The sequence below is a fragment of the Ctenopharyngodon idella genome, chromosome 6 (assembly GCF_019924925.1).
Source record: "Ctenopharyngodon idella isolate HZGC_01 chromosome 6, HZGC01, whole genome shotgun sequence".
Classification (NCBI taxonomy): domain Eukaryota; kingdom Metazoa; phylum Chordata; class Actinopteri; order Cypriniformes; family Xenocyprididae; genus Ctenopharyngodon; species Ctenopharyngodon idella.
The window spans coordinates 8,856,559-8,881,348 of record NC_067225.1 but is presented as its reverse complement, the minus strand read 5'-3'; the positions used below and the strand labels follow the sequence as shown (position 1 = coordinate 8,881,348).

The 24,790-nt window shown below is 36.1% G+C and overlaps 1 protein-coding gene across 1 annotated transcript in view; it reads left to right on the top strand.

Annotated features, from left to right (window-relative positions):
• myo10l1 (myosin X, like 1) overlaps window positions 1-24,790 on the top strand; it is a 72,750-nt gene that overhangs the window by 14,589 nt on the left and 33,371 nt on the right. Inside the window, exons 2-3 of the mRNA XM_051896760.1 lie at window positions 11,860-11,958; window positions 23,358-23,516. Coding sequence (XP_051752720.1) covers window positions 11,860-11,958; window positions 23,358-23,516 — 258 coding nt within the window. The remainder of the gene's footprint in view (window positions 1-11,859; window positions 11,959-23,357; window positions 23,517-24,790) is intronic.

Genomic DNA, 24,790 nt, shown 5'->3' with positions numbered 1-24,790 from the left:
AATATTTCGTTTCCCAAAGACAAAAACATTCATACAAAGTAAAAAGATTATTTATTATAAAAACCAAAATGTTACTTAATATAGGTCAGTATAATCATTTTTTATTTTTTTTTTACAACTTAATTTCACCATAAACTAAAAAGCTAAATTATGTCAACAAAACTGTTTCTTTTATTTTTTTTATTTTTTTTTTGTGGAAAGTGTTTATTTTTACTATTTACTTTTTGACAAACTGAACAAAACAGTTCAAACTGGAAACCATGATTTTCACTTTTTTCAAATGCATAGAGACTTGGGCCAGTAGGCAACCACCTAGAAACCACATATAAAAACAAGCTTAAAACCACTCAGGACATTATAGTAACTTAACCTTTTCATTGTGGCAACTTCTGGCAACCACTCCTCGTTTCCTTTAGAAAATCTCAAAATTTATTTTGGACTTGTATCTCATCTCTTGTTTTCCAGTTTCTCCTGTTAACATCAATGACCTTGTTCAGGCTGAGAATAAAATGCCCCATAAAACCAGTGTGTGCTTTAGTGAGTGTTAGTATGTAGGCCATAAATTAAAGGAGGAGGGGAGAGGCGTAGAAATGTGTAGCCAAGTCTAGTCTCCTCATCATCTCTCTGTATTCTTGCATATGGTGGGAATCTCTCAGGCACAGCTTTTAGCCTAACGGCTTCATCTATCATTAATTTCTCTCACTCGTTCTCTCTCTGGCTCTCTGGCTCTCTCTCCTTCTGTCATGTATATTTGATAGCTGCACAGGAAGTGCAGTGTAATGCCATTTTCACACTGCTATGTGTGAACATACATGAGGTTAGGAAACGAGAGTGAGATTAACTAGATATGAAGGGAAGGAAAGAAGAAAGGAAGGACGTGGAAGGTATACCAATGTATTAGCTAATCATCGGTATCAGATATTGAGCAATTGTTCATAAACAGCGACAGAGTCAGTTCTGTCCTGTCAATCAAACTAGGGCGGAAAACAGGTTTGTGTGAAAATGACAGAAGAGTTGCAATTTGTAGCATGAAAAAACTGTTATTCACTGAAAGGAAACAATTTGACACTTTTGCAAACCAACAAAAAATAAATAAATCTCCAATTGATGTATTCTTGTTGATTATAGTACTATATTGCTTTAAACTCACTAGAAGCAGTTGTCATTACTGAATTAAATTAAATGCTTTTGATTATTTATTCGTCTTAATATATTGTGCTTTTTCCTTTTAGAGTTTTTGTTTACATTTGTCTATCATATAAAAATTATTTTCAATATCTCAGCTGGTCTGGTTGAGAAGTTATAAAGCACTTTATGTTAAATGTGTAAAACATACTTTGCAATAAAATTATAATTTAAATTTCATTTAAAGCTGTGTAATTAATTGTTAGCGTTTTTAAAGCAGCAGAAAAAAGCCACCAAACTATTGGCAGATGCCGTTCAAAATAATTGGATATCGGTATCATCTCAGTATTTTGTTTTTCATTTGTTTAATTTTTCTTGGCTTTGTTTGAATATTATAGTTTTATACACTAAAATTGCCTGAACTGTGTAAAAGTTCATAATGATATTCTTACACACATGAAGTATTTTGGAAGTTAAGTAGAAATGAATAAATGTGGTTATTACACTCGTTCAGCTTTTGCGTTCTTTCAGGCTTCATTTTAGTGTGCGAAGCTGCAGAAATGAAATCCTGAGAGAAACTCGCAGGGTGAATCATAGTCATTTGTGTCTTCAGGGCAGTGTGCCTACAATAAGGAAGAAGCTGCTTTTCAGATCACCTGAGCAGCTAAAATTCTCCCTACAGGGCAGAAAGATGGGCAGAGTGTTGGCATTATAACTGAGTGATGTCTGAAATGGAGCAGAAATATCTCAGAATGGTCATGTTGCAGTAACTGAGACTCCACTGGTGAACACTGAAATGTCAGCATGTTTAGGGCTATAGAGGTGGGTGATGGGATTCAGCATTTTCCTTGGGCCAATGAGTTTATTTTCCCTTTACAGTCAATACTCTCCCTCTTTCTTTTGCCATTTCTCTCCCTCCCTATCTTCTTGTCCAGCTGTATCACAATATGCTTCTATTCTGCATTTTTAACACGTTGCCAAGTGTGCCAATTTCCTTAATGCTATATTAATCCTCACAGAATCATTCAGGCAATGTCTGTTTCTCAATGTGAACATTATTGTCTGGTGGAATTGGTAAATCCCCCCATTGAAGGTTGATAAGAGGTTGAGAGGCTGTCTGGTGATGAATTAGGTTGGTCATTAGATGAAGGTTAATAATGGCAAGTATCTGTGCAGGGAGGTTTTGAAAGCCTGTGGTTGTCAAGGTTGTGTAGATGTTCAATAACAGTTACCTGATGGGTTCTATGAGTCTCTGGCTGTTTTACATAGTGGTGGAAGATGACACTGGGTGGGAGTGGTGGCCAGATTTTTCTGATAAAAATTGTAGCAAATTAGCTCAAAATGGAAATATGAATAATTATTCATAACTCGTCATAATTAATTATACAGTTGCAAGAAAAAGTATGTGAACCACTTGCAGAATCTGTGAAAATGTGAATAATTTTAACAAAATAAAGGTACAAAAATACAAAATGCATGTTATTTTTTATTTAGTACTGTCCTGAGTAAGATATTTTACATAAAAGATGTTTACATATAATCCACAAGACAAAACAATAGCTGAATTTATTAAAATAACCACATTCATAAGTATGTGAACCACTGATTCCTAATACTGTGTGTGGTTACCTGGATGATCTATGACTGTTTTTTTGTTTTGTGATGGTTGTTCATGAGTCCCTTGTTTGTTTGGAGCAGTTAAACTGAGCTCTGTTCTTCAGGAAAATCCTCCAGGTTCTGCAGATTCTTCAGTTTTCCAACATTTTTTGCATATTTGAACCCTTTCCAGCAGTGACTGAATGATTTTGAGATCCATCTTTTCACACAACAACTGAGGGACTCAAACACAACTAATACAAAAGGTTCAAACATTCACTGATGCTCAGAAGGAAACACGATGCAATAAGAGTCTGGGGGTGAAAACATCTGAACAGGATGAAGATCTCCAAATTTTTCTTATTTTGTATAAATATACATTTTTTTCATTTACAAACCCGATTCCAAAAAAGTTGGGACACTGTTATCTATATTCTATTGTGAATAAAATATAAGTTTATGAGATTTGTAAATTATTGCATTCCTTTTTTATTCACAATTTGTACAGTGTCCCAACTTTTTTGGAATCGGGTTTGTAGTACTGCCCTTCGGAAGCAACAGAAGATACTTTCATGTTTCCCGGAAGACAAATTAAATACAATTTACCTTGATCTTCAAATTCCAAATGTTTTCACCCCCCGGCTCTTAATGCATCATGTTTCCTTCTGGAGCATCAGTGAATGTTTGAACCTTTTGTAATAGTTGTGTTTGAGTCCCTCAGTTGTCCTCAGTGTGAAAAGACGGATCTCAAAATCAGTCACTGCTGGAAAAGGTTCAAATATGCAAAAAATGCTGGAAAACTGAAGAATCTGCAGGACCTGGAGATTTTTTCTGAAGAACAGAGCTCAGTTTAACTGCTCAGAACAAACAAGAGACTCATGAACAACCATCACAAAACAAAAAAACAGTCGTAGATCATCCAGGTAACCACACACAGTATTAAGAATCAGTGGTTCACAAACTTTTGGAGAGCACCACAGCTAAAATGCATGGCGCCACCAGAAGGACAATACAATTTTGGTTGGACCTTATTGAGACTTTATCAAAAATGTTGTAATCTTGATATAATATTTATTTTTATTTATTAAGTCTTATTGTATCTCTTTTTCTTATGATTGTGGGCAGATCTCGGGCTCTGTTGTAAATAGTTATAAACTTAAAATGTTTAATAAATAAAGAATCACAAAAGAATCAGTGGTTCATATACTTATGAATGGGGCTATTTTAATAAATTCAGCTATTATTATTATTTTTTTTTTGTCTTGTGGATTATATGTAAACATTTTTTATGTAAAATATCTTACTCAGGAGAGTACTAAATAAAAAATAACATGCATTTTGTATTATCTCCATTATTTTGTTAAAATTATTAACATTTTCACAGATTCTGCAAGTGGTTCACATACTTTTTCTTGCAACTGTAAATATTTGCATCAGTTAATCGAATTAATTTCATGTAGCTGAATTAATATTACAATCAATTATTCTGTTCGGCCAGCGAACACTCAGTATTGATTCAACTCTTCAGGAAGGATTTTTTCTGTGGCCACAGAAAAATAACGCTTTCTTAGCATGTAGCTGTGATCATAATCGTTAAATTGAGATTGGTTTATAAGCAGATCAGAATCAACTCGCAAGAATGTGCACAAAAGTTTTATTTAACTAAATCACGAACACATAACTAATCTAACAGACACACATCACGCATACATAGGAAATGAGAAAGTGGAAGTGAATGAAACTGTAGCATAACAGAGGAATTGAGCTATGAAAAGAGTCATTTAACGACCTGGAAGAACCATCAGTTTCTCACTATAAAGCACCTTTGTTAACAAAGGGGTTAACAACTTAATACTAAATCGCTGTTTGGTGTTCAAATGTACGATACTTGCAAATGCCTTAGCTGTTGAAGAGTGTCCGGATCTGCAGTCTCGGGAGAAATTCTTGATGGTTCGGTCCGATGGTGCTGAAGTTGTAATCAATATCTTCTGCGTTAAATGAAGAAATGACGACGAACTTGGGCTGTTAATTTGACTCTGTTCTGGTTGAGAGAGTTGCTTGCTGGTGAGGTCTCGATGAGAAAAAAGTAACTGTGAAAGTCATGGTACAGTACAGTTCAAATTGATTTTGGTTTTATTTCGATTAATCATACAGCCCTATAGTCAGGTCATTAATGTCGCTGGTTCCTCAGGGGCTGCATCATATAGACACTCTTGCATACCTTCTCCCAATAAGAGCATGCTCTCCTTATTCTCAAATAAAGGGGTATATGTGAGTGGTTGGGTTCTGCTTTTATATTTTCCAGCATTATAACCATTTTCTACTGACAGCTGTGCGAGTGCAACAGCAGAGATATCTGTTGATGAAGACGTTGAATTCTTTCATCTCTGTTCTGTTCATGCATGATTACCCGCTCCTGCTCTCCGTAGGGTCTGAGCTCTCATTAATGTTTCGTTCGTTCAGATCGGGGAACAGACCAACAGCCTCTGCATCTGTGCTAATTAGCAGCTCCCGATCCCTGTTAGAGATGCTATCTGCGGCTATATGCAAAGCCAAGAGTTTCTGATAAGAACATGAACGCTTGAGAGAAAGACAAGTCAAACATCGCTAAGTCATTTTCAGTTTCTGTACTTTTTCCCATGCATACAACACACATAATGGCATGCGTGTTTAGGGCTGCACCATTCATTTAAATAAAATCGAATTTGCAGTATGGCCGAGTGAATCATGGTACTGTGTTCATTTACACGCGTGCAGCTTTTGAGGTGGCTCGGTTTGCAGTAAATGCTGCTCTAAACACATCTCTGCATCTGTTTGAGTCACTTATAACCTGCATTTGGGATGCAACATGCGTCAAACATATCCCAAAATTGCTTATAAACCAATTTTGTTCAACAAAAGAGAAGCTTTAAGGGCTTCCTGTGGCAGTGTTGCCAAGTCCGTGGTTTTCCCATGGAATTGGAGAACTTTTACACTGTTGCCGCGGGTTGTTTTTTTAGTCTGCAGGTTGAAGCGACCCCCATCCCCAGAACTAGATTTTTTTATCTCCCCAGAATGTGATTTTTACTGTTACATTTGGACTAGTTTTGTTACGCAACCCTGTCCTGTGGTTTTCCACCAAAATAAAAGCAGGTTTAATGTTGAAAAAATAAGAAATTAAGACATAATTATTAGTATTGTAATTTTACAGTTGTAATGTAAAATAAAATGATTATTATATTTTCTAAAACAAATTTTTATAACAGTAATATTTCTTTATTGTTTAGTATTAGTATTTAGTAAAAATAATCATCATAATCTTTTTTTTTTTTTATCTGGACAAACCCCTTAAAAGAGCAGGGAAATCTTGTTTTCCATGATGTGTCCCCTTTACAATTTTTTTTTAATTGCTTTGGTGCAATTTTCATAAGCAAGTGTAAAACTCTTAGTACTAATATCACAACAGATCATCAAAAGTGTACTTTTTTCAAACATTTCGTCATGTCTTCAATTGTGTTAGTGCAATACACAAAATCACAAAGTATCCTTTTCACAACACAAAATAAGTGTTTCTGTGCATGTGTGTCCGTGTGTGTGGTCCTGTACGTTGCGGGGACAAAGATGGTAATCCGGTAATTTTGGATTGTGTGGGGACATTTTTTGGTCCCCATGAGGAAAACTGCTTTTTTGCTAAACTGCTAAAAAATGATATTTTTATAAAATGCAAAAATAGCAGAAAGTTTTCTGTGATGAGTAGGCTTAGGGGATAGAATATACAGTATAAAAATCAATATGGAAACCCAACATGTGTGTGTGTGTGTGTGTGTGTGTGTGTGTGTGTGTGTGTGTGTGTGTGTGTGTGTGTGTGCGCGTGCATGTGTGTGTGTATGTGTATGACACAGAGAGATTTGCTATTTATGAACATAGAGCAGGATAGAATAGAGTACAATGGAGTACAAATAGAGTACAATAGAGTACAGTCATTGACTGTATAACATCAGATTGATCAGAGATGCATCAGAAGAAAGGAGACAGATGGCATCAAATTTTACATTACACAATGAATGCCATGTGGTACTGTAAACAGATTACCATGGTAGAGACTGCCACATTACTGTAACTCACCCTAATAAAGGTCGACTACAATATAGATTAAGTCATATGGTACAGTGACAACATTTACTGAAATTGACAGCAAACTCTATTCTAGCTCAAAACCTCATGACTGTGTCATACTTCATCACACCTTTTGATAACACACTGAACAGATACTATTACAAACATTATGGGTTTTATGTTACATAAGTTATGTAAGTGTATCTTCTAGTGTATCTTCTATTTCAGCAATAGGTTGTTTGCACATGACGTCATTGCTGCACGCGAAATGCGGCTGGAGGGCAAGGAGTGATTTTTCTGTATAGGAATCCTATCACAAACTCAAAATTTCTATGTTTTGCGTCGTTTATGGTTGCTCAAATCTATCAAACCGAGAAACCAGAATGAGCTTTTATCGTTTACGTAACTTATATAGTTTTTTAACTTTAAAAGTTGTCACCTTTTATAGTGTTTTGCGTCTGCTGATACTGAAATGAATACGGATACCTGCTTACCTTTTTTGTTTTTGACTTGGTTAAATATTCACATTCTTCATTTGCAGGGAAGAGAAGATATTTTATCCTATTGAATGATCATTTGGTGTTTTCACTTCAGTTTTGTAGAATTCCGTTCACAATGTTGATCTGGACCGTGAAAACAGTGTCACACGCTGCTGCTTCAGTCATCATATGGTAGAAAATGTCCAAATAAAAAAATGTGTTCAACAAGCTGACAGAAGTCGATCCATTTCTTTGTTGGAGGGGTAAATGTAACTGTAGTTTTAATGTTTTCTTTGTAAATATTCACTTTCCCATGTGACCACGGAGGAGAATCGGATGGGCATTCAGCGGACAGACACCCTTTTTTACAGTCTGTGACAGACACTGACACACTGTATTTTTTATTATTTTTTTTTATTATTTCAACAAATGACAACCAAAATCAAACCCATAGAAGCTTGTGAACAGGTTTGAAGTGGCTGTGTACAAGTTATACTCATTCGCAAGCCGAGTGAGAGTCATACTCGCAAATGTAATGTTAATTATTAAACCAAACAAAATACAACACTTTAAAAAACACTCAGCTTTGTGATTATTTTATTGAGTGATAGGGAGTGGGTTAATCAGTGACATTATTAGATTTGATATACGGCGTCTCCCCGTCACCTCCTCAACCTGCTTCCCTTAGTGTGTTTTTACACGTAGAAAATGCGAAAATTGCATTACACCTGTCCAGTTTTTTCCCTGAACGATGATGTGAGCTCCTATTGTAATTCTCGATTCAGCATAAATGACCTACAATGGCGACATTTTTCACAATCACGACAGAAAATCAAAAATAGTGCCCTTAACGTCACTATAGAAAGGCAGCGCGATATAAACAAACCCAGACCTGAACGCGGCGTGACGGCAGCTTCACATTCTCTATATCTACCTCCTCGATGGCAGTCAAGTCTTTCAATTCAGTAGAAAAATCGCTCCTCTTCATAACATAAGGTTCACGTCCAAAATATGTTGTGATTTTCTGTTTATACCTTTCTAAACCAGCACAGTACAGACTTTTCTCCATCTCTTCCATTCTAATTTTCACTGCTTGCCCTCCACATTAATTTCGCGCGTCACCAGAACCACGTGATTGCAAACAACATATAAGGTTAATTTGAAACATGTATCTTGCATTGTTTGCTATTAAATGAACTGATTCTTAAAAGTACTAAATTGAAAGAAGAACATACTGTTGTGTTTCGGTGATTAAACCAAATGTTCTCATTACATATTTTTGAAAAAATGATCATGTAGAATGAAAATGTATACAACTGTAATGAAAGCATGAGATCAGGTTTTGGAAGCATGACTAGCTGTGTTACAAGTGTGATCAGTTTGGAGTTTTGTACTAAGAGTTTTGAAAATGTACGCCTGTATTGTCTGTAATGAACTGTAATGTCTTCTAATGGAAGTGAAATGTGTAAAAGACAGCCCAGCTGTCTGTTGTATGTGTTTTTCTGCCTGGCTTGGTTCCTTTACCCAGAGGCAGAGCTGCCTGCCTTTTGTCTTCACCACTGTAGTTCCTCTGACTGGAGGTGGGACGGCCCGTCATAGTCAACCATCTGTTGACAAAGAGCAGCTTCTGTTTATCTCTCTGTCTTTCGGTCTGCCTGTCTGTCTGCCTAGTTGTCGTCTAGAAATGCATGTGGTGTAGAGGAGGTCATTGACTTCAGAATCAGTGTGGCTAATGTCCATGTCTGGGAAACTCACACTCATTGTCTTGTTTGTGGTTTGGGGTGGATTCACACATTGTTCTCTGTTTGTTTGTGGGCAGGAGTGAGTATATATATGTCCAATGAGTCAAAATTTAAACTGCACGCTTGTGTTCACTAGCACTGGATTTCTGTGTTGATTTCAAACACATATTTCAGTAGAATAATATTTTTGAATTCTGTCTTCCAAGATAAAATTCTAATATCATATTTTTGTAACAGCCGATGTGCAAAAAATTTGCAACTGCAAGTCAACTTACTGGTTAAATAGTGTTTTCAGGGCAAGGGTATTTTTCATAAACTTTGGGTTAGGACAAGTTGTCACGTACATTTGTTCAGTTACCTAATTTCACTTTCTTTTTTGGTTTGTTACCATTTACATTTGCATAAAGTCAGAATTGTGAGTTATAAATTCAGAATTGTGAGTTATAAAGTCAGAATTGTGAGTTATAAATTCAGAATTGTGAGTTATAAAGTCACAATTGTGAGTTATAAATTCAGAATTGTGAGTTATAAAGTCACAATTGTGAGTTATAAATTCAGAATTGCTTGATATAAACTCAGTTGTGAGTTATAAAGTCAGAATTGCTTGATACAAACTTACAATTGTGAGTTATAAAGTCAGAATTGCGAGATATAAACTCAGTTATGAGTTATAAAGTCAGAATTGCTTGATATAAACTCAGTTATGAGTTATAAAGTCAGAATTGCGAGATATAAACTCAGTTATGAGTTATAAAGTCAGAATTGTGAGATATAAACTCAGTTATGAGTTATAAAGTCAGAATTGTGAGATATAAACTCACAATTGCGAGAAAAAAAAGTCAGAATTGCAACATATAAACTCGCAATTCTGAGAAAGAAAAGTCAGAATTGTAAGATAAAAAGTCGCAATTACCTTTTTGCTTTTTTATTGAGTGGCAGAAACAAGCTTCTGTATGTTTCATAATTGTTTTACTGTTTATATTTTATTTAATAGCAGGTTTTTTACAGTTTATTTAATGGCATTGTTACAACCTACTTTATATCTGCGACTATTGGGGCATGTTGAATAAATCTTTTTTGATTGAAAATATTACTGTAAATGTTAACCAAAGGTGGTTGTGTCTTCTGGGTCATTTAATGCTTTGGATGTAGGCTAATATGTGACTTTCTGCTGGAGCTGGTGATTGTGTATTGAGTTTCCTCTCTGAAGCTGAGGAATTATCGATCCATTTTCCAATTATTAGTAGTTAACATCATGCAGCTGGCCATAATTCAGTCCGGCCCTCACATGGAACAGCACTCTACTGCTGTGGAGAAGAGCAGGTGGACACATCTGAAATGACATCAGTGCTCATTGTGCTGTGTGTTATTGCATTTACAAACTATAACGTGGGAAATTCAGTAAAACACAAAACACACATAGTCTGAATCTTTCATGCTTCATTTGTAAATGTTTCTTTGCTATCTTTGTGAATGTTTCGTTTCATTCTATCCACTCTATCTAGTCTGATAGTGAGAAATTTTTGTAAGGTATTTCAACATTTTATTTGTAATGTATTTAAGTGTAAATGAATTGTTTCTGTCATTTCTAAATAAATTAAAATATTTTAATGTCAGACTATAACATACACTGAAAAAAAATTGGTGTAGGATTCACTTTGAACAATTTTCACTCAGAAATAGTAAATTTCACAAATAATTACAAAGAAACAGCAAGTAACACATTGAATTAAACATGACATTTTTTAAGTTGAACACACTCCAATAATCTCTGTTTTATTTTTTGGGAAAAACTGTAAGAATATAATAGAAATCCTGTCAGAATGGTAACAGGATTGAAGATAAGAGGGTTTAACAGTTTATAGCTCACTTAAGATCATGAAACTGCTAAGATGTTTAGAAAGAGAAATGAATTCTGAAATATTGTATCCACTTTTCAATTGTAAAAGGGATGACATTTTAAGATCGTAACCTTGATCGTACATTTGATGGTATAACAGTATAAACTTTTTATTGAGTAACAGTGAGATTATTTGATTTTTAAAATAGGGAAAATCTAATGTTAACGGGGTTGATACTGTATAAGTCTTTTGAATGTTATATTTTATATACAAACTGAATTTAAATTAAAATTTTAAAGACAATTTTTAAAATTAGTTTTCATCAAGATATTTGCTAATATAGCAACACTGTAAAAAAAATTCCTTAAAAATTACCAGGACATTATCCAGTAATTTTACGGACATTTCTGTTAAGCCTAAAACACAACACAATGAAGCTGAAAATTCAAAATACAGGCAAAACACCTGCAAAAAAAAAAAAAAAAAAAAAAAAATTCAGTACATTCAGCCCTATTTTTATGGATTTTTTTAAGAGTGAAGGTGAACAGGCCAAAAAGATATCTTCATCAAGAAAGAAAAAAATAAAAATACAGTAGATTTTTTTTTACAATACTGTAGATTTTTGTTGATCTATTTGGAAAAATAAAAGGGGAAAGACTTTTTATTCTTTTTTACTTATATATTCTACTTCCTAATGTGCTCCAAGGGTATCAGTTTGGCCTTCACTTCAATGCTCTGGAATAATAAAAGGTAAAAAAAACAGGCTGTTTTGTTTCTGAGCTCTGTTTGTGGGCCTATTTGTGTCTGAAAAGCCACCCATAGGTCACCCTAAAAGTTTCGACTTTCAATAGTGAATGGCTACATGAAGATTTTGTGTTTTATTGTTTTGTTTTATTGTTCTGTAACTCTCACAAACAACTGGGACATATAATCTGGGATTGTGCTGATATGTGTCTGCCTGCTTTTGTGTGTGTTTTGCAGGGTTCTCGAGTGTGGGTGAAGCATAAAGATCAGCTGGTTCCGTCTACAGTGAACTCCTGTGGAGATGGAACCGTGGTGCTCACCACCGACTACGGGGAGGTAAGACTCAGCAATCTGTCATAACACACACACATGCAAGCACACAGATGTTGCCCTTTATGGCTGAATGGGTGTTGTGTGAGTCAGAGATTACACTGGTTTGGTATTGTGCTCTGAAGGTCATCATAACAGAGCTGAGGAGCTGTGTGTGTGTGGGTGTGGGTGTGGGTGTGTATGTGTGTGTGTGTGTGTGTGCATATGCATGTTCGTTGTGTGTGTCTGCCAACTGCACGTCTGAAGCTAAATCAATACATTCACCCTCCCATAAACGTTGATGGGAAAGAGACTATATCATATAACCCTAATGTACTCCACCATTCTACATGAGATTCTGGCCTGTTTTGGTGCAATATGATATATGCATAAAATAATCACAGGAGAGAGGCAGAGATGAAGAGAGAGAACACTCTGCTTTTAGTGCAGAGTTATCCACTAATATATGTTGTCATGGTAACAGGGTGTCCTTTGAAAGGTGATAGAGCTGGAAAAAATGTACCATACCTTTTATAAAATATACAGCTGGTATGCAACAATATCATACATTATCACTGAAAAATACCAGTAAATAAATACGATAACTTCAACTGCTTGATTGCTTGTATCATGTATATTATTGCCCAGCTCTAGGGCCAGATTTACTAGCAGCTTGCGCCAGCGGAAACCCTCTTTTGGTGTTAAAAAACTAGTGTCGGGATTTACTAAAGACACGCAGTGCAAAATTATCACTGAAAAGGCGTGGACTGAGTTGTTTTTGTGGCTGACCTTATTGCATATGCATTTGAAGAAGTTTCCCTTTCAGATGCAAAATTTATGGAAGGAGAGTATTTAAATGAATCACGCAACACAATTTACTAATGTTTGCGCTAGTCAATTTACTGGTATTTGCGCCATTATTTAACGCCCAAAAAAAGCATGTCTTAACCCATTTTGCGACATGGCTGCAATTGTTGCTGCTAGGAGGAGACACCGCAGAGAACAGAGAGCGTGTGGTAGAAGGGAGAAAATATTTTCCACTCGTATTAATTTCTTTGAAATGCCAGAGGAAGATGTTATCCAAACATATAGTTTGCCAAGCCATGTTGGCCTATATATAAATATATATGTGTACTTGTTTGTCAGATTACATGTAACAAGTTGTGCCTGTGTTGACCCGCACCTGATGAGCATCAGCTCTGCTTATTTGCGATCCACTGTTAATTTGCATTGCTTTTGGTAGATTGTGTTGGTCATTATGTAAATAATTTGACTGCATCTGTGTTATTTTATTTGCGTGTCAGCAGTAGATCGAGTTATATTTTCCACTCCCATCACCGCATCAGTGGAATTGTGCTCTCCCGCTAATTTCCCCCGTTTAGGAAATCTGACCCCGAATCTGCTAAACTATATAAGGTATGAACCCAGCTAACAGGGAACATTCTCAGAACTTTGGCTAATGTTCTGGAAAGGTTCTCTCAAAACTACTGTACACAGAATACAATGCTAAATTTCTGTGTATTATCTAGAGATGCACCGATACTAAATTTCTCTGCCGATACTGATAGGCGCTTATTCAGAATGATATCGGCCAATGCCGATACCGATAGTTTGGTTTTTCTTAAGGAAAAAATAATAATCTCCCAAATAATATTGTAAACAATACAGGGAACCCCCTCATTTGGTACACTACAATATTAGAGGTTACAATTAACAACAGAGGTATTATATTTAGCTGCTGTTTATTTTCAGATACAATAATTACACTCAAAAACTTAAATGTTTGTATTAGTATCACAAAAGGTAGTTTTCATAAGCACTTGTCTTCATGGCAAATTTACACAAACATATAATTAACAGTAAATAAGCTCCTCTCTAGTGTTTTTTATATATATATATATATATAGATAGATAGATAGATAGATAAGGAACTGTGAACATTGGAAAACATTCCTGAGGTAAATGTGACATGATGTGACATATTGTTCACAAGCTGTTTTATTGACGTCTTTCTACGGTTGAAACTAAATAAAGTGATTACATGAGACATGATACATCCCGGTAAGTTGTACTGTATCTTTCAACATACCTTTAATGTTCATGCATGTTTTTCGAGATATAACTTGTATTGAAGAGGAAAAAAAGACTCGCTCTCCGAGCTGCCGCCTGAACAGAGGCATTACAGCGATCTGACACGTCACATTTAAGAGCGTCAAAACGCCATTTATTGTTTGAATTTCATGATAAAATGGACATAATTTGAAAACTGAAACTTTTATTCTTATCAGAAGTAACAAAGCACAAAGCTTTTTGCGATTTTTGGATGGGAGGCGCTACAAATAATATTCGATGTAGGAAAAAAAAAACGCAGACCTGGCAACCCTGGCTTGAACTATGGGTGATTCATAGGGTCAAAAAGAGCCTGCTTTAACGTCACTATTTTTAAACTGTTAATGCGTTAAAATTCAACACAAGAGTGATTTTCTTTACACACAGTATGTATGAGTTGCAGTCTGGACACGTTTTTCCGCACCCTTTTGATTGACAGGATATAAACGGCCCTGATCATCGGCAGTTTTTAAACAATCAGCCGATGGCCGATAGTGATAATAATAGCTTTTATCGGCCGATACCGATTGTTGGCCGATACATCAGTGCATCTCTAGTATTATCATATCACTTTCATACATCATTGCAAAGTGGTCCAGTTAAAGCTTTCATTTGCATTGAACACTGAAGAAAGACTTCTGAAGAAAGAGTCTGTGTAGTTCACAATAGTTTTAATATGTGCCTCATTCTGTCATTTCCATAGACATAAATTAAGCAGCTCCTCTTTGTGCCATAGCCATTATTTGGTCACCTGAAAAGTCCAAAAAATCTGCAAATCAAGGACTGAAGGTGGTACTCACCTCCTGAGATGGTCACAGTTCGGCACTAAAATTGAAGTTGTGATAGTCTTTTTCACTACTGTGATGTATATCTCAGTGAATCAGCTTCTCTATGAATAAAAAAATGTATGGTGGCGCTTGATTTTGTCCATTGGGAATTGGTGGTTGTGGTTTACTATTGCTGTGATCTCATGCGAGTGACAGGTTGTCCCGTCCTCTCTCCGACAACACGTCATCAAAGAAGAGGAGAGAGGGTAGATGGATTGTAATTAAAAATTTATCAAAAGTACTGCAATATTCCATAAAAAACAAGAATTGTCGATTTCATGATGACTTTAAAGGTTGTCTTAGTTTATTGAGTATATATGTCATAATTAATGCAAATCACTATCAAATGTGTGCAAACATCCAAAAGGAATACTAAGGAACTTGCTTGATAGCTTTTTTCCCCATTCCCATGGTTGTGAGCAGATGGATGATCATTAATATTCCACTGTTCTTTCTTTTGCTGCACTGTACATGGTACCGTTCCAAATCACAAACTGGAGAATAGAGATTCATTACATTTTCACATAAAACTCACCTTTTGAGTTTCTTAATAGTTTTATCAATGTAATGAAGTCTGTGCAGCAACCCTTTAACTTACAGATGTCTGTTACAGTTAAGTGGGCAGAACTGCCTCTGCTTGAAGATTTAATTGTAATCAAACAGTCGCATTAGCAGTTAGACTCCCACACAAACACACACACAGTGCTGATAGAGGTAAGTAGTTTTTGACGGCTGTGGGTTGTTGGTAGAACTGTGATGTCAGGCTAATAATAACAGCTGTGCTGGCCTGAATTCAGCTCAGAGAGAGAGACTGCACAGCAGGGAAGGGTTATCTGTATGTACAGATGCATACTGGAAGCCTGTTTGCATTTGTGTTTTTGCATGTATGTTTATTCATGTGTGTGTGTGTGTGTGTGGCAGGGGTAGATGTCATCACAATTTCTTTCAGGTAGGATCACGATCCACACTCTCAACATGATTCTTTTTCATGTTGGCTTTAGGATTATTTTTTCAAGTTATTGAGTAGTACAACCAAAGAAATTTCCATATTTACAGTATAAAGGTAACAAAACATAAAAGAATGACAGACCTTTGGGTTGAAATGACCAATGACCATTTACTGCAGTCCTACATCTGTCATCTTGATCTAGAATGATCCTTAAATATGACTCCGTTGTTAAATGTTTTGGTCTTTCTGATGTAGACCCTAGTAAAAAAAAACTATACCAAAATCTATTTAAAATACATTTATTTCATAGTAAGTGTACTTCAAATCCATTAACATATTTATTGACACATTTCTCAAAGTTTCCTGTGCTGGTAATGATGATTCATGTCCTGAACACCAGAATGCTTGTGATGACAATATTCAGTAGCATTCACTGCAGCAGTCCAAACCCTCCTCCATAAATCAATACACAGATCTCGCCCTCTGCTGGGTCTCAAGCAGCTTCTCCAGAAAACCCCAACACTGTCTCTCTGGAGGTCTTTCACCCATTGTTTTAGCCCAGAGCTAATCTGAAGGATTCAGCCCAAAAGGGTTGAGAAATTGTTTTCCATTTGTGGGGGATTCGTTTTGAAATGGCAACCCTGTTGGAGAATGCTGAATTTTTTATGTAGATTTAAAGGCATGTTATAGCACAGGGCTGGATGCACACCAATTTCTCGTTTCTGATGTGGTTAATAATTTAGTTAAGTATGGGTGTGTAACCCCATTCCTGCAGTGGTTCTGACCGAGTTACCGAGGACAGAAAGCATGCTATAAATACATGCATGATTGTGTGTATTATACATGCGAGTGTATTTTTACAGCAAGCACAAAATGTTTTCCAAACATTGCATTTTTTATTGCAGTTAGGTTCTGTTTAATCCAAATGTTGCCTAAAAAAGCAATACCCAGGCTTATTAAGGGAATTGGGTAAAAGTGTTAGTGTAGTTATGCTAACAGGGTCTTCTGACTTTGTTTTCACACTTGTGTTTGATTCCGTCATAGTAGATTACATTATCGGCCTTGTCCTTTCAGGTTGAATTTGAGGATGTGGAAAAGGTCACTTAAAATGTTGGTGATCATAATGTTGCCTTTGTCCATTCGGGTTGAATGTGAATTTAAGTGAAAGAGTTTGTATATTTTATCAGTATATCAGTAAATCTAGTGTGTTTTTCCGTATTTCTCTGTATCATTTGGAAAAACTGTGTGTGTGTGTGTGTGTGTGTGTGTGTGTGTGTGTGTGTGTGTGTGTGTGTTTTTTTTGGGGTGTGTGTGTGTACCCTCCGGAATATTGGTCAGTGAGTATCTCCTTCCTACCATTCACGCTGAGGTGAGTCTTATGCTTCAGTGCTTCAGTGTGTGTGTAAGTTCACCTAAAGCGTTCACAGGTTTGTTATAGGATTTAAGAACTTTGAGGCACAAATATAGACTGTGACCTAAATTTAAGAAGTTAACTATAAGAGTTCACAATCAACTCTGAGCTACAGTGCTCGAAGGCTTCTCACCCACCCCCTCCTGAGATCTCCCTTCTGTGTGTCATCATGTATATGAGAGCGATTTCTAATTCATTTCACATTGAGGCACAACATATCAGCAGATGTTGACTCTAAGCTCGGTTGATGGGATGAAAATGTAAAAAGATTAAATCATCCTTTATTGGGGACATCAATTAAAATGTGTAATGAAATCAATTGCATTATAATGATTATATGCTGAATAATTAATAGAATTTCAAAGTTCAAAAGTTAGATTAGATTTTAGATTTTCAGTTAGATTTTATTTTGAAAGATTTTAAAGAGTTAGTTCATCCAAAAATGAAATTTCTGTTATTAATTTACTCACCCTCATCGTTCCAAACCCGTAAGATCTTCGTTTATATTCAAAACACAAATTAAGATGTTTAATGAAATCCGAGAGGTATATGACTCGTCCATAGACAGCAGTATAATCAACACTTTTAAGAGATTGTTGAATAAAGTCGTTATTTTTGTTTTTGTGTACAAATAGTATTCTCGTCGCTTCATAAAATTAAGGTTGAACCACTGCAGTCACGTCGACTGTTTTAACAATGTCTTTAGTACCTTTCTGACTTGAAAGTGTTGATCATATTGCTGTCTATGGACGAGTCATATACCTCTCGGATTTCATCAAAAATATCTTAATTTGTGTTTTGAAGATGAATGAAGGTCTTACGGGTGTGGAACAACATGAGGGTGAGTAATTAATGACAGAATTTTCATTTTTGGGTGAACTAACCCTTTAATATTTTTATTCAGCAATGATGGATTCAATTGATGTGACAGTAAAGACATTTATAATGTTACAATAAATAAAATACTGTTTTTTTTTAAGCTTTCTATTCATCAGAGAATTATGAAAAACACTGTTTTTGCATAATAAAAAATGTTTCTTGAGCAGCAAATCAGCATATTAGAATGATTTCTGAAGGATCATGTGACACTGAAGACTGGAGTAATGATGCTGAAAATTCAGCTTTGGATCACATGAGTAAATTCCATTTTACATTAAAATATTAAAATAGAAAACAGTTATTTTAAATTGTAATAATATTTCACAATATTGCTGTTTTTACTATATTTTTCATCAAATAAATGCAGCCTTGGACCCCAAGTTAAAATAATTCAATCACATTACATTATTGTAACAGATGAAAGCATTGAATTGACTTTACAAAAATAGCTTTAGAAATCCAAATATTTATTTCCAAATCTCTGAACATAAGTCCACAACAATCTAATCTAACACGTTCTTGTATTAATTCTGAGATGTATGTTGTTGGTCTCTGTGCACAGGCAGACAGATGTCTTTACCTGTTATGTCATCTCACTGTTTTTCAGTGTGGGCCGTGTTTTTAATTCAAATTTAAAAAATGCATCTCAAGACCCCTGCGTTGCTCCGTTCTGACACGCTTCTGTTTGTCTATAGGTGTGAATGTAGGTCACTGGTGCATAGTCTCTCTCTCTCTCTCTCTCTCTCTCTCTCTCTCTCTCATGATCTTTTTTCAGCTTTCATCTGAATCATGCAAAGCAGCTTGAAACATCAAACAGATTTGCAGGAATATCCATGTGCTGAGGGGAGAGAGGCAGAGCGGCTGTGTGCTTGTGTGTGAGTGGGTGGGTGGATGGAGAAAATGGAGCATGAAGACCTCCTCATCTCCTCTTTTCAGCATCTAAACTTACAATCATCACAGACTCACAACCAACCACATAAACACAGACACATACACACGTTTACTTCTATCTAAATGGGGACATTACATAGACCTCTGTTGTTTTATATAAGGCTAGTTATTAAAGCAATAAGCCCCAAGAAGCTGTGGTTTACAGTGAATTTTGAACATCTAAGGGGCATTGTTCTCTGCTCTGTTCTGCTCCGCTTTGTGCCTAAAACCCCCTTAGCTGTTCTAAATTCACTATAAACCACGGCTTCTTGGGGCTTATTGCTTTTATAAAATGGTTCTTCCATAAAAATATTTATTTTAATACCGATGTAATGAGGTCACATGTGTATGTTTGTAGAGTAATTTATAATGGCTTCATCACAGCTCAACCAATCAGAATCAAGGACCGGAACTATCCGTTTTATAAAAATACTGTAACCCACAGCCTAACACTAACAGAAAACTTTCTGCATTTTTATAACTTACAACCATTTTTACAAATTAGGACGTGCCCAAAAGGAGGTTTTGGGAAATGTTGTCAGGTTTTGGTCAAGCATATTATGTCTGTAATTCTGTGCTCTCTCTTCAAAACACACACTCAGATACACTGAAATGATGATTTATGTCATTCTAAATCAGCTTTGTTTCTTTATATTTCTAATGTTTGATTCTGATCAGGATTCTGGGAGGTCAATGTCATTACTGTCAGTTGTATTGATTTGCAGCAACTTGTCTCAGCTCATAAACTTTGACCTTTTCTTCCCTCCTTCAGTCTGTCGACCCCAATTTAACAGCATGTAACTAAGGCAAACATAATTCTCTCTCTCTTGCCCTCTAGTGATGGTATATATGTACATGTACATGTGTGTGCACTTAAATAGACTGTGGCTGATTTAATGGGTTTGAATAAAAACAGCTCATAAATCCATACCTAAAGTAAATGGCGTGCACACACACACACACACACACACACACACACACACACACACACACACAGTGGTTGCATTGATTTTTAATCTATCAGGCTCTCAACTCTCTCTTCATGAACTGGGCTGTGCTCTCTGGTTATCATGGCACTGGGTGGCACAAGAGTTAGTTTTCAGCAGAAATGAAATAGAATGCTGAAAAGAAGAGAGAGATAAGCTGCGTTCAAAATCAAATACGTCTCTACTATATAGTATGCGAAAAACAGTATACCAACAGAGTAGTATGTCCAAATTCATAGTATTCGAAAAACAGTAGGCGAAAAGTCCCCGAATGACCTACAACTTCCGGTGAGATTCTGAAGTGCGCATTCAATGGACACTTTATTATCCCATGAGGCCACAGGAGAGGATTTATGAATGGAGGTGAAGCAACGTAACTGACGCCGGTAGGTCATGTGATAATGACAACATGGCCACAATATGTCCGAATTACATTCATACTACCCCCATTCATACTATATAGAACATACTTTTTTAACGGTAGCAAAGTAAGTTCAAATTCAAATGTAGTACCTATTCTGACAGTACGTGATTTCGGACGCACCTATAGTCTCTCCACTTTGTGTTGTCCAGCCAGTAAAGCAGAGAACCTTTTAGCAAAGTTCATGTAATATACATGGATATTTAAGTAGAAGTGTGTAATCTCTGCAGCTACAGCATCACCAAATGGATTTTATACCAAAAATAATGACTGTTTTCACTTCATCTGTCTGCAGACCCTCAGTGTTTACATTTTTTGAGGAAATCAACAAACGTATGGCTTAATTATAGTTGTCTGCTGACTTTTGTTCATGGTATTCAGCTGCAACAGAATGTTTTGCAAAAAGACGCAGAATAAATATGTTTCATATCTAAGAGCCTGTCCACACGGAGATGCTTTTAGGTGTATACGTAAAAATTTTGTATCGTATAGGCGTTTCGTCCAGACGGATCCGGCACTTTGGGAGCCTGAAACCGCTATTTTTTGAAACCGGGTCCCAGAGTGGATAAATCTGAAAACGTTTTCTTGTGTACAGCCAATCCATATATTTTGTGAAACGATGATGTCATAACCCCACATCTCGACCCGAGTCAGACACTGCTACGTCACGCAACAGCAACAGTAATAGCGGACTACATGCTTGTGTTCATGCCGCAGAAGCTACTGAGCCTATTAGCTTTACTAAAGTGAAGCTTTATTTCTAAGCTTTACTAAAGTTTGTATACAGCGTGCAAGGTTTATGCGCAAGCTCCAAGTTTTATTCTCCGTTTTTAGTGTATCTCTAAATAAAAAATAACATCCATTCAAATAAGGGAAGGGGAGCAACAGACATATTATCAATAATTTTACAATTAAAAAAAAATTGATATGGTCATTCCTTTATATAGTCCAAAATTTTGAAAGAAAAACATTGCCATGCATCAATTGTACTAGGTTTAGCCTTGTTGATTCATTCTGTTGTACATTCACAAGCCACTATTTTAAGGAGGCTATGAATCCAAAATGTTTTTGCACACATATGCAGGGTAAACCAGTTTTGTATTATTGCCTTCTTTGCCGGTGTAAAACCAGCAAACAACATTCTCTTCTTTAATGAACTTATACAGGAGTTAGAATCATCATTGAGAAGACATAAACCTGGAAGTAATCAATTTTAGTAAAAAGGACAAAACAGAATTCACATGAGTCCATAGGTTGACAACAATTGGACATTCCCAAAACGTGGAGAAAAGTACCTCATGACACAGTGTTACAGATATGGCAGTTATAGGTTGATTGCAGTTTCATTTTGAACCTCTTGTAAGGAGTTATGTATGCTCTATAGATGACTTTGAAATGAATAAGACGATGAGCCAGGTTTTTAGAAGTTAACATTAGATTAGACCACACCCTCTCCCAGTCGACCGATTAGTCAAAATCTGTTAATTCATGATTCCAGATAGTTTTAATAGAAAGAGGCTTTGCAGTGTGCTCATTAACCCCTGGTTTCACAGACAAGGCTTAAGCTAGTCCTAGACTAAAATGCAGATTTGAGCTGTTTTAACTGAAAGTAACTTGCAATGACATGTCTTAAAATATGTCACTGCCATTGTTTTGTCTCAAGACGCACAACAGTAATGTTTTTTTCTAGAGTATGTTTATAAAAGCTACATAAATACCCTAATTGAAATAAGGCTTAATCCTGACTTAGCCAAAGCCCTGTCTGTGAAACCGGCCCTAAGTTTACTATATATTAAAGAAACAGATGGCTGACTAGAGGATGGTGGGATCCAATCCCACATAGGATGAGAGGAAATGGGGGATGCCCAGGGAACTCCATAGGCCTTGAGAGCAGAGCGTAACTGAAAAAGACAAAATATGATGATGCTGGTAAGCAAAACTTAGTTCTTAGTTCTTGAAGTGAGCTGTACACAGATATTTCTTGAGACGAGAAAAAAAAAGACTGAATAGGGAAAGCTCTGGCTTTGTGTGGATGTGGCCTAAATGACTTTTTTACCATATTGGAATCGAAACTGGGATTTGATAAGAATCGGAATCGATAAGCAGAATCGAAATTGGAATCGAAATAGCTAAAATTCAAACGATACCCAACCCTCGTTCTTTTGATTGGTTGGAGGCAGCTCTCAATACGAGTTTGCAATCGTTTGTAGGAAAGGGGCGGGGTTTAAGAGTGCTCAATAACTGGAGAAGTCCAGCATACTTTACTAGGGAGAAGTAAAAAATGACAGGTTCAAAAAAAAACAAAAACAAGAAACATGCATGGATGAATCGTTCACAGTAAGATCAATGACATAAAAATAGATGTGAATTTCCATTTCATGCCAACTTTAAGCTGTGATTGGAAAACTTTATAATTGAAGAAATATATAATTTTATATTTTATACTTTTAAAATTGAACAAAATTACTTCAGCTTTAACATATTGCTATCTCAAACACTGACAATGATAAGCTGCATATTACACATGCAAAAACATATTTAATGTTAACTCCTGCACCCAGGTGCGCTGGTTTACATTTATCTCAATTGTAAAGAGTTTCATTTTTGCTGAGTTTAAATAGGCCAGACTGTACTCTGCTTGGCAAAATGTCTGGTGTTTTTGTCAGGAAGTGCCTGTTGGGTATAAAGGGTAAAGAAAGGCCTCAGCACGCTGAAACTCTGTGGAACAGAAATGCGGAAACCCTGCTGTCTGACTAATGCATTATTCAACTGCAGGCATTCCCTTAAAATGGCCCTGGCAGGATCCTCTCCCCTTTTGTGATGTACTGCTCATGCATCTGTGTATATATCAGTGGATTGGGTATGTGCGAACTCTGTCATTTTGTGAAACCCACTCTGTCTTTCTATCTTTCAGGTAGTGTACCTGCAGCAGGCAGAGGTGAACAGGGAGAAGGTGTCCCCTATGCACCAGAGCAGCATTGATGGAGTGGAGGACATGTCCACGTTGGCAGAGCTTCATGAGGCCGCCATCATGCACAACCTTCATCAGCGATACCAGAAAGACAACATCTATGTAAGAAACGTACAGACACTTGATGCTCCATGAGACCTCATCAGGGTTATTATTATATGCTACAACTAAAATGATTTTTAAAAAAAACACTTCTGTTAGCTGAAATAAAATAATTTTATAGGTTTACAATAATTCATGTGTTTCAGTGTCTTCAGGTTACTTGTCCTGTCCTCTTAAAAACAGTAAATGCCTCTTAGATAACTTGAAATCTCCTCCACATTGAAGTTCCCACAGATGTTCTTGTCAAGCTATATGATATCTCTTCTGCTGTTATCTGTCTCCCCATTTAACTTCTAGAGGCCAAAAGTGAATGATCCTTCTGAATGTTAATAGCGCTGCTCCACTGAGGTCATCAAACTGGTAAAATCGCAAAATGAAACAAAATACACCACGCTTAATTTAAAACAACAACACAGCACCTCTTCCACCCAATGAGTCACAAGACCAACTAAACTTTTGACTTCACTACTGATATTTGTATTTGTTGTATATATAAATCATATATAGGCATAATGTCTAGCCTTGACAAGATTATTTTAGATGTTAATATAAACTCTGGCAATGACCTGTTGATTCCTCAACTGATTCCTTATCTATACTATATATACTGAAGCTGAAGTACACCACTGTTCAAATGTTTTGGGGTCAGTAAGATTTTTTTAAAGGGGACCTATTATGTCCCTTTTCACAAGATGTAATATAAGTCTCTGGTGTCCCTAGAATGTGTCTCTGAAGTTTCAGCTCAAAATACCCCACAGATCATTTATTATAGCTCATCAAATTTGCCCCTATTTGGGTGTGAGCAAAAACACGGCGTTTTTGTGTGTGTCCCTTTAAATGCAAATGAGCTGCTGCTCCCGGCCTCCTTTCCAGAAAAGGGCGGAGCTTTAACAGCTCATGCTTCGGTTGCTCAACAACAACAAAGCTGGAGAATCTCACGCAGCCAAAAGGAGGATTGTCACTTAAACATGTAAGATTTTCATGATATGTCCCCTTTAAGTAAATTAATATTTTTATTCAGCAAGGACTGTTCTTTTGAACTTTCTATTTCTTTTGATTCTATCAAAGAATCCTGAAAAAAATGTATCACTATTTCCACAAAAATATTAAGCAGCACAACTGTTTTTAACATCGATAATAATAAAAAATGTTTCTTGAGCAGCATTTTAGCATATTAGAATGATTTCTGAAGGATCATGTGACACTGAAGACTGGAGTAATGGTGGTGAAAATCCAGCTTTGTCGTCACAGGAATAAATTACTTTTTAAAATAT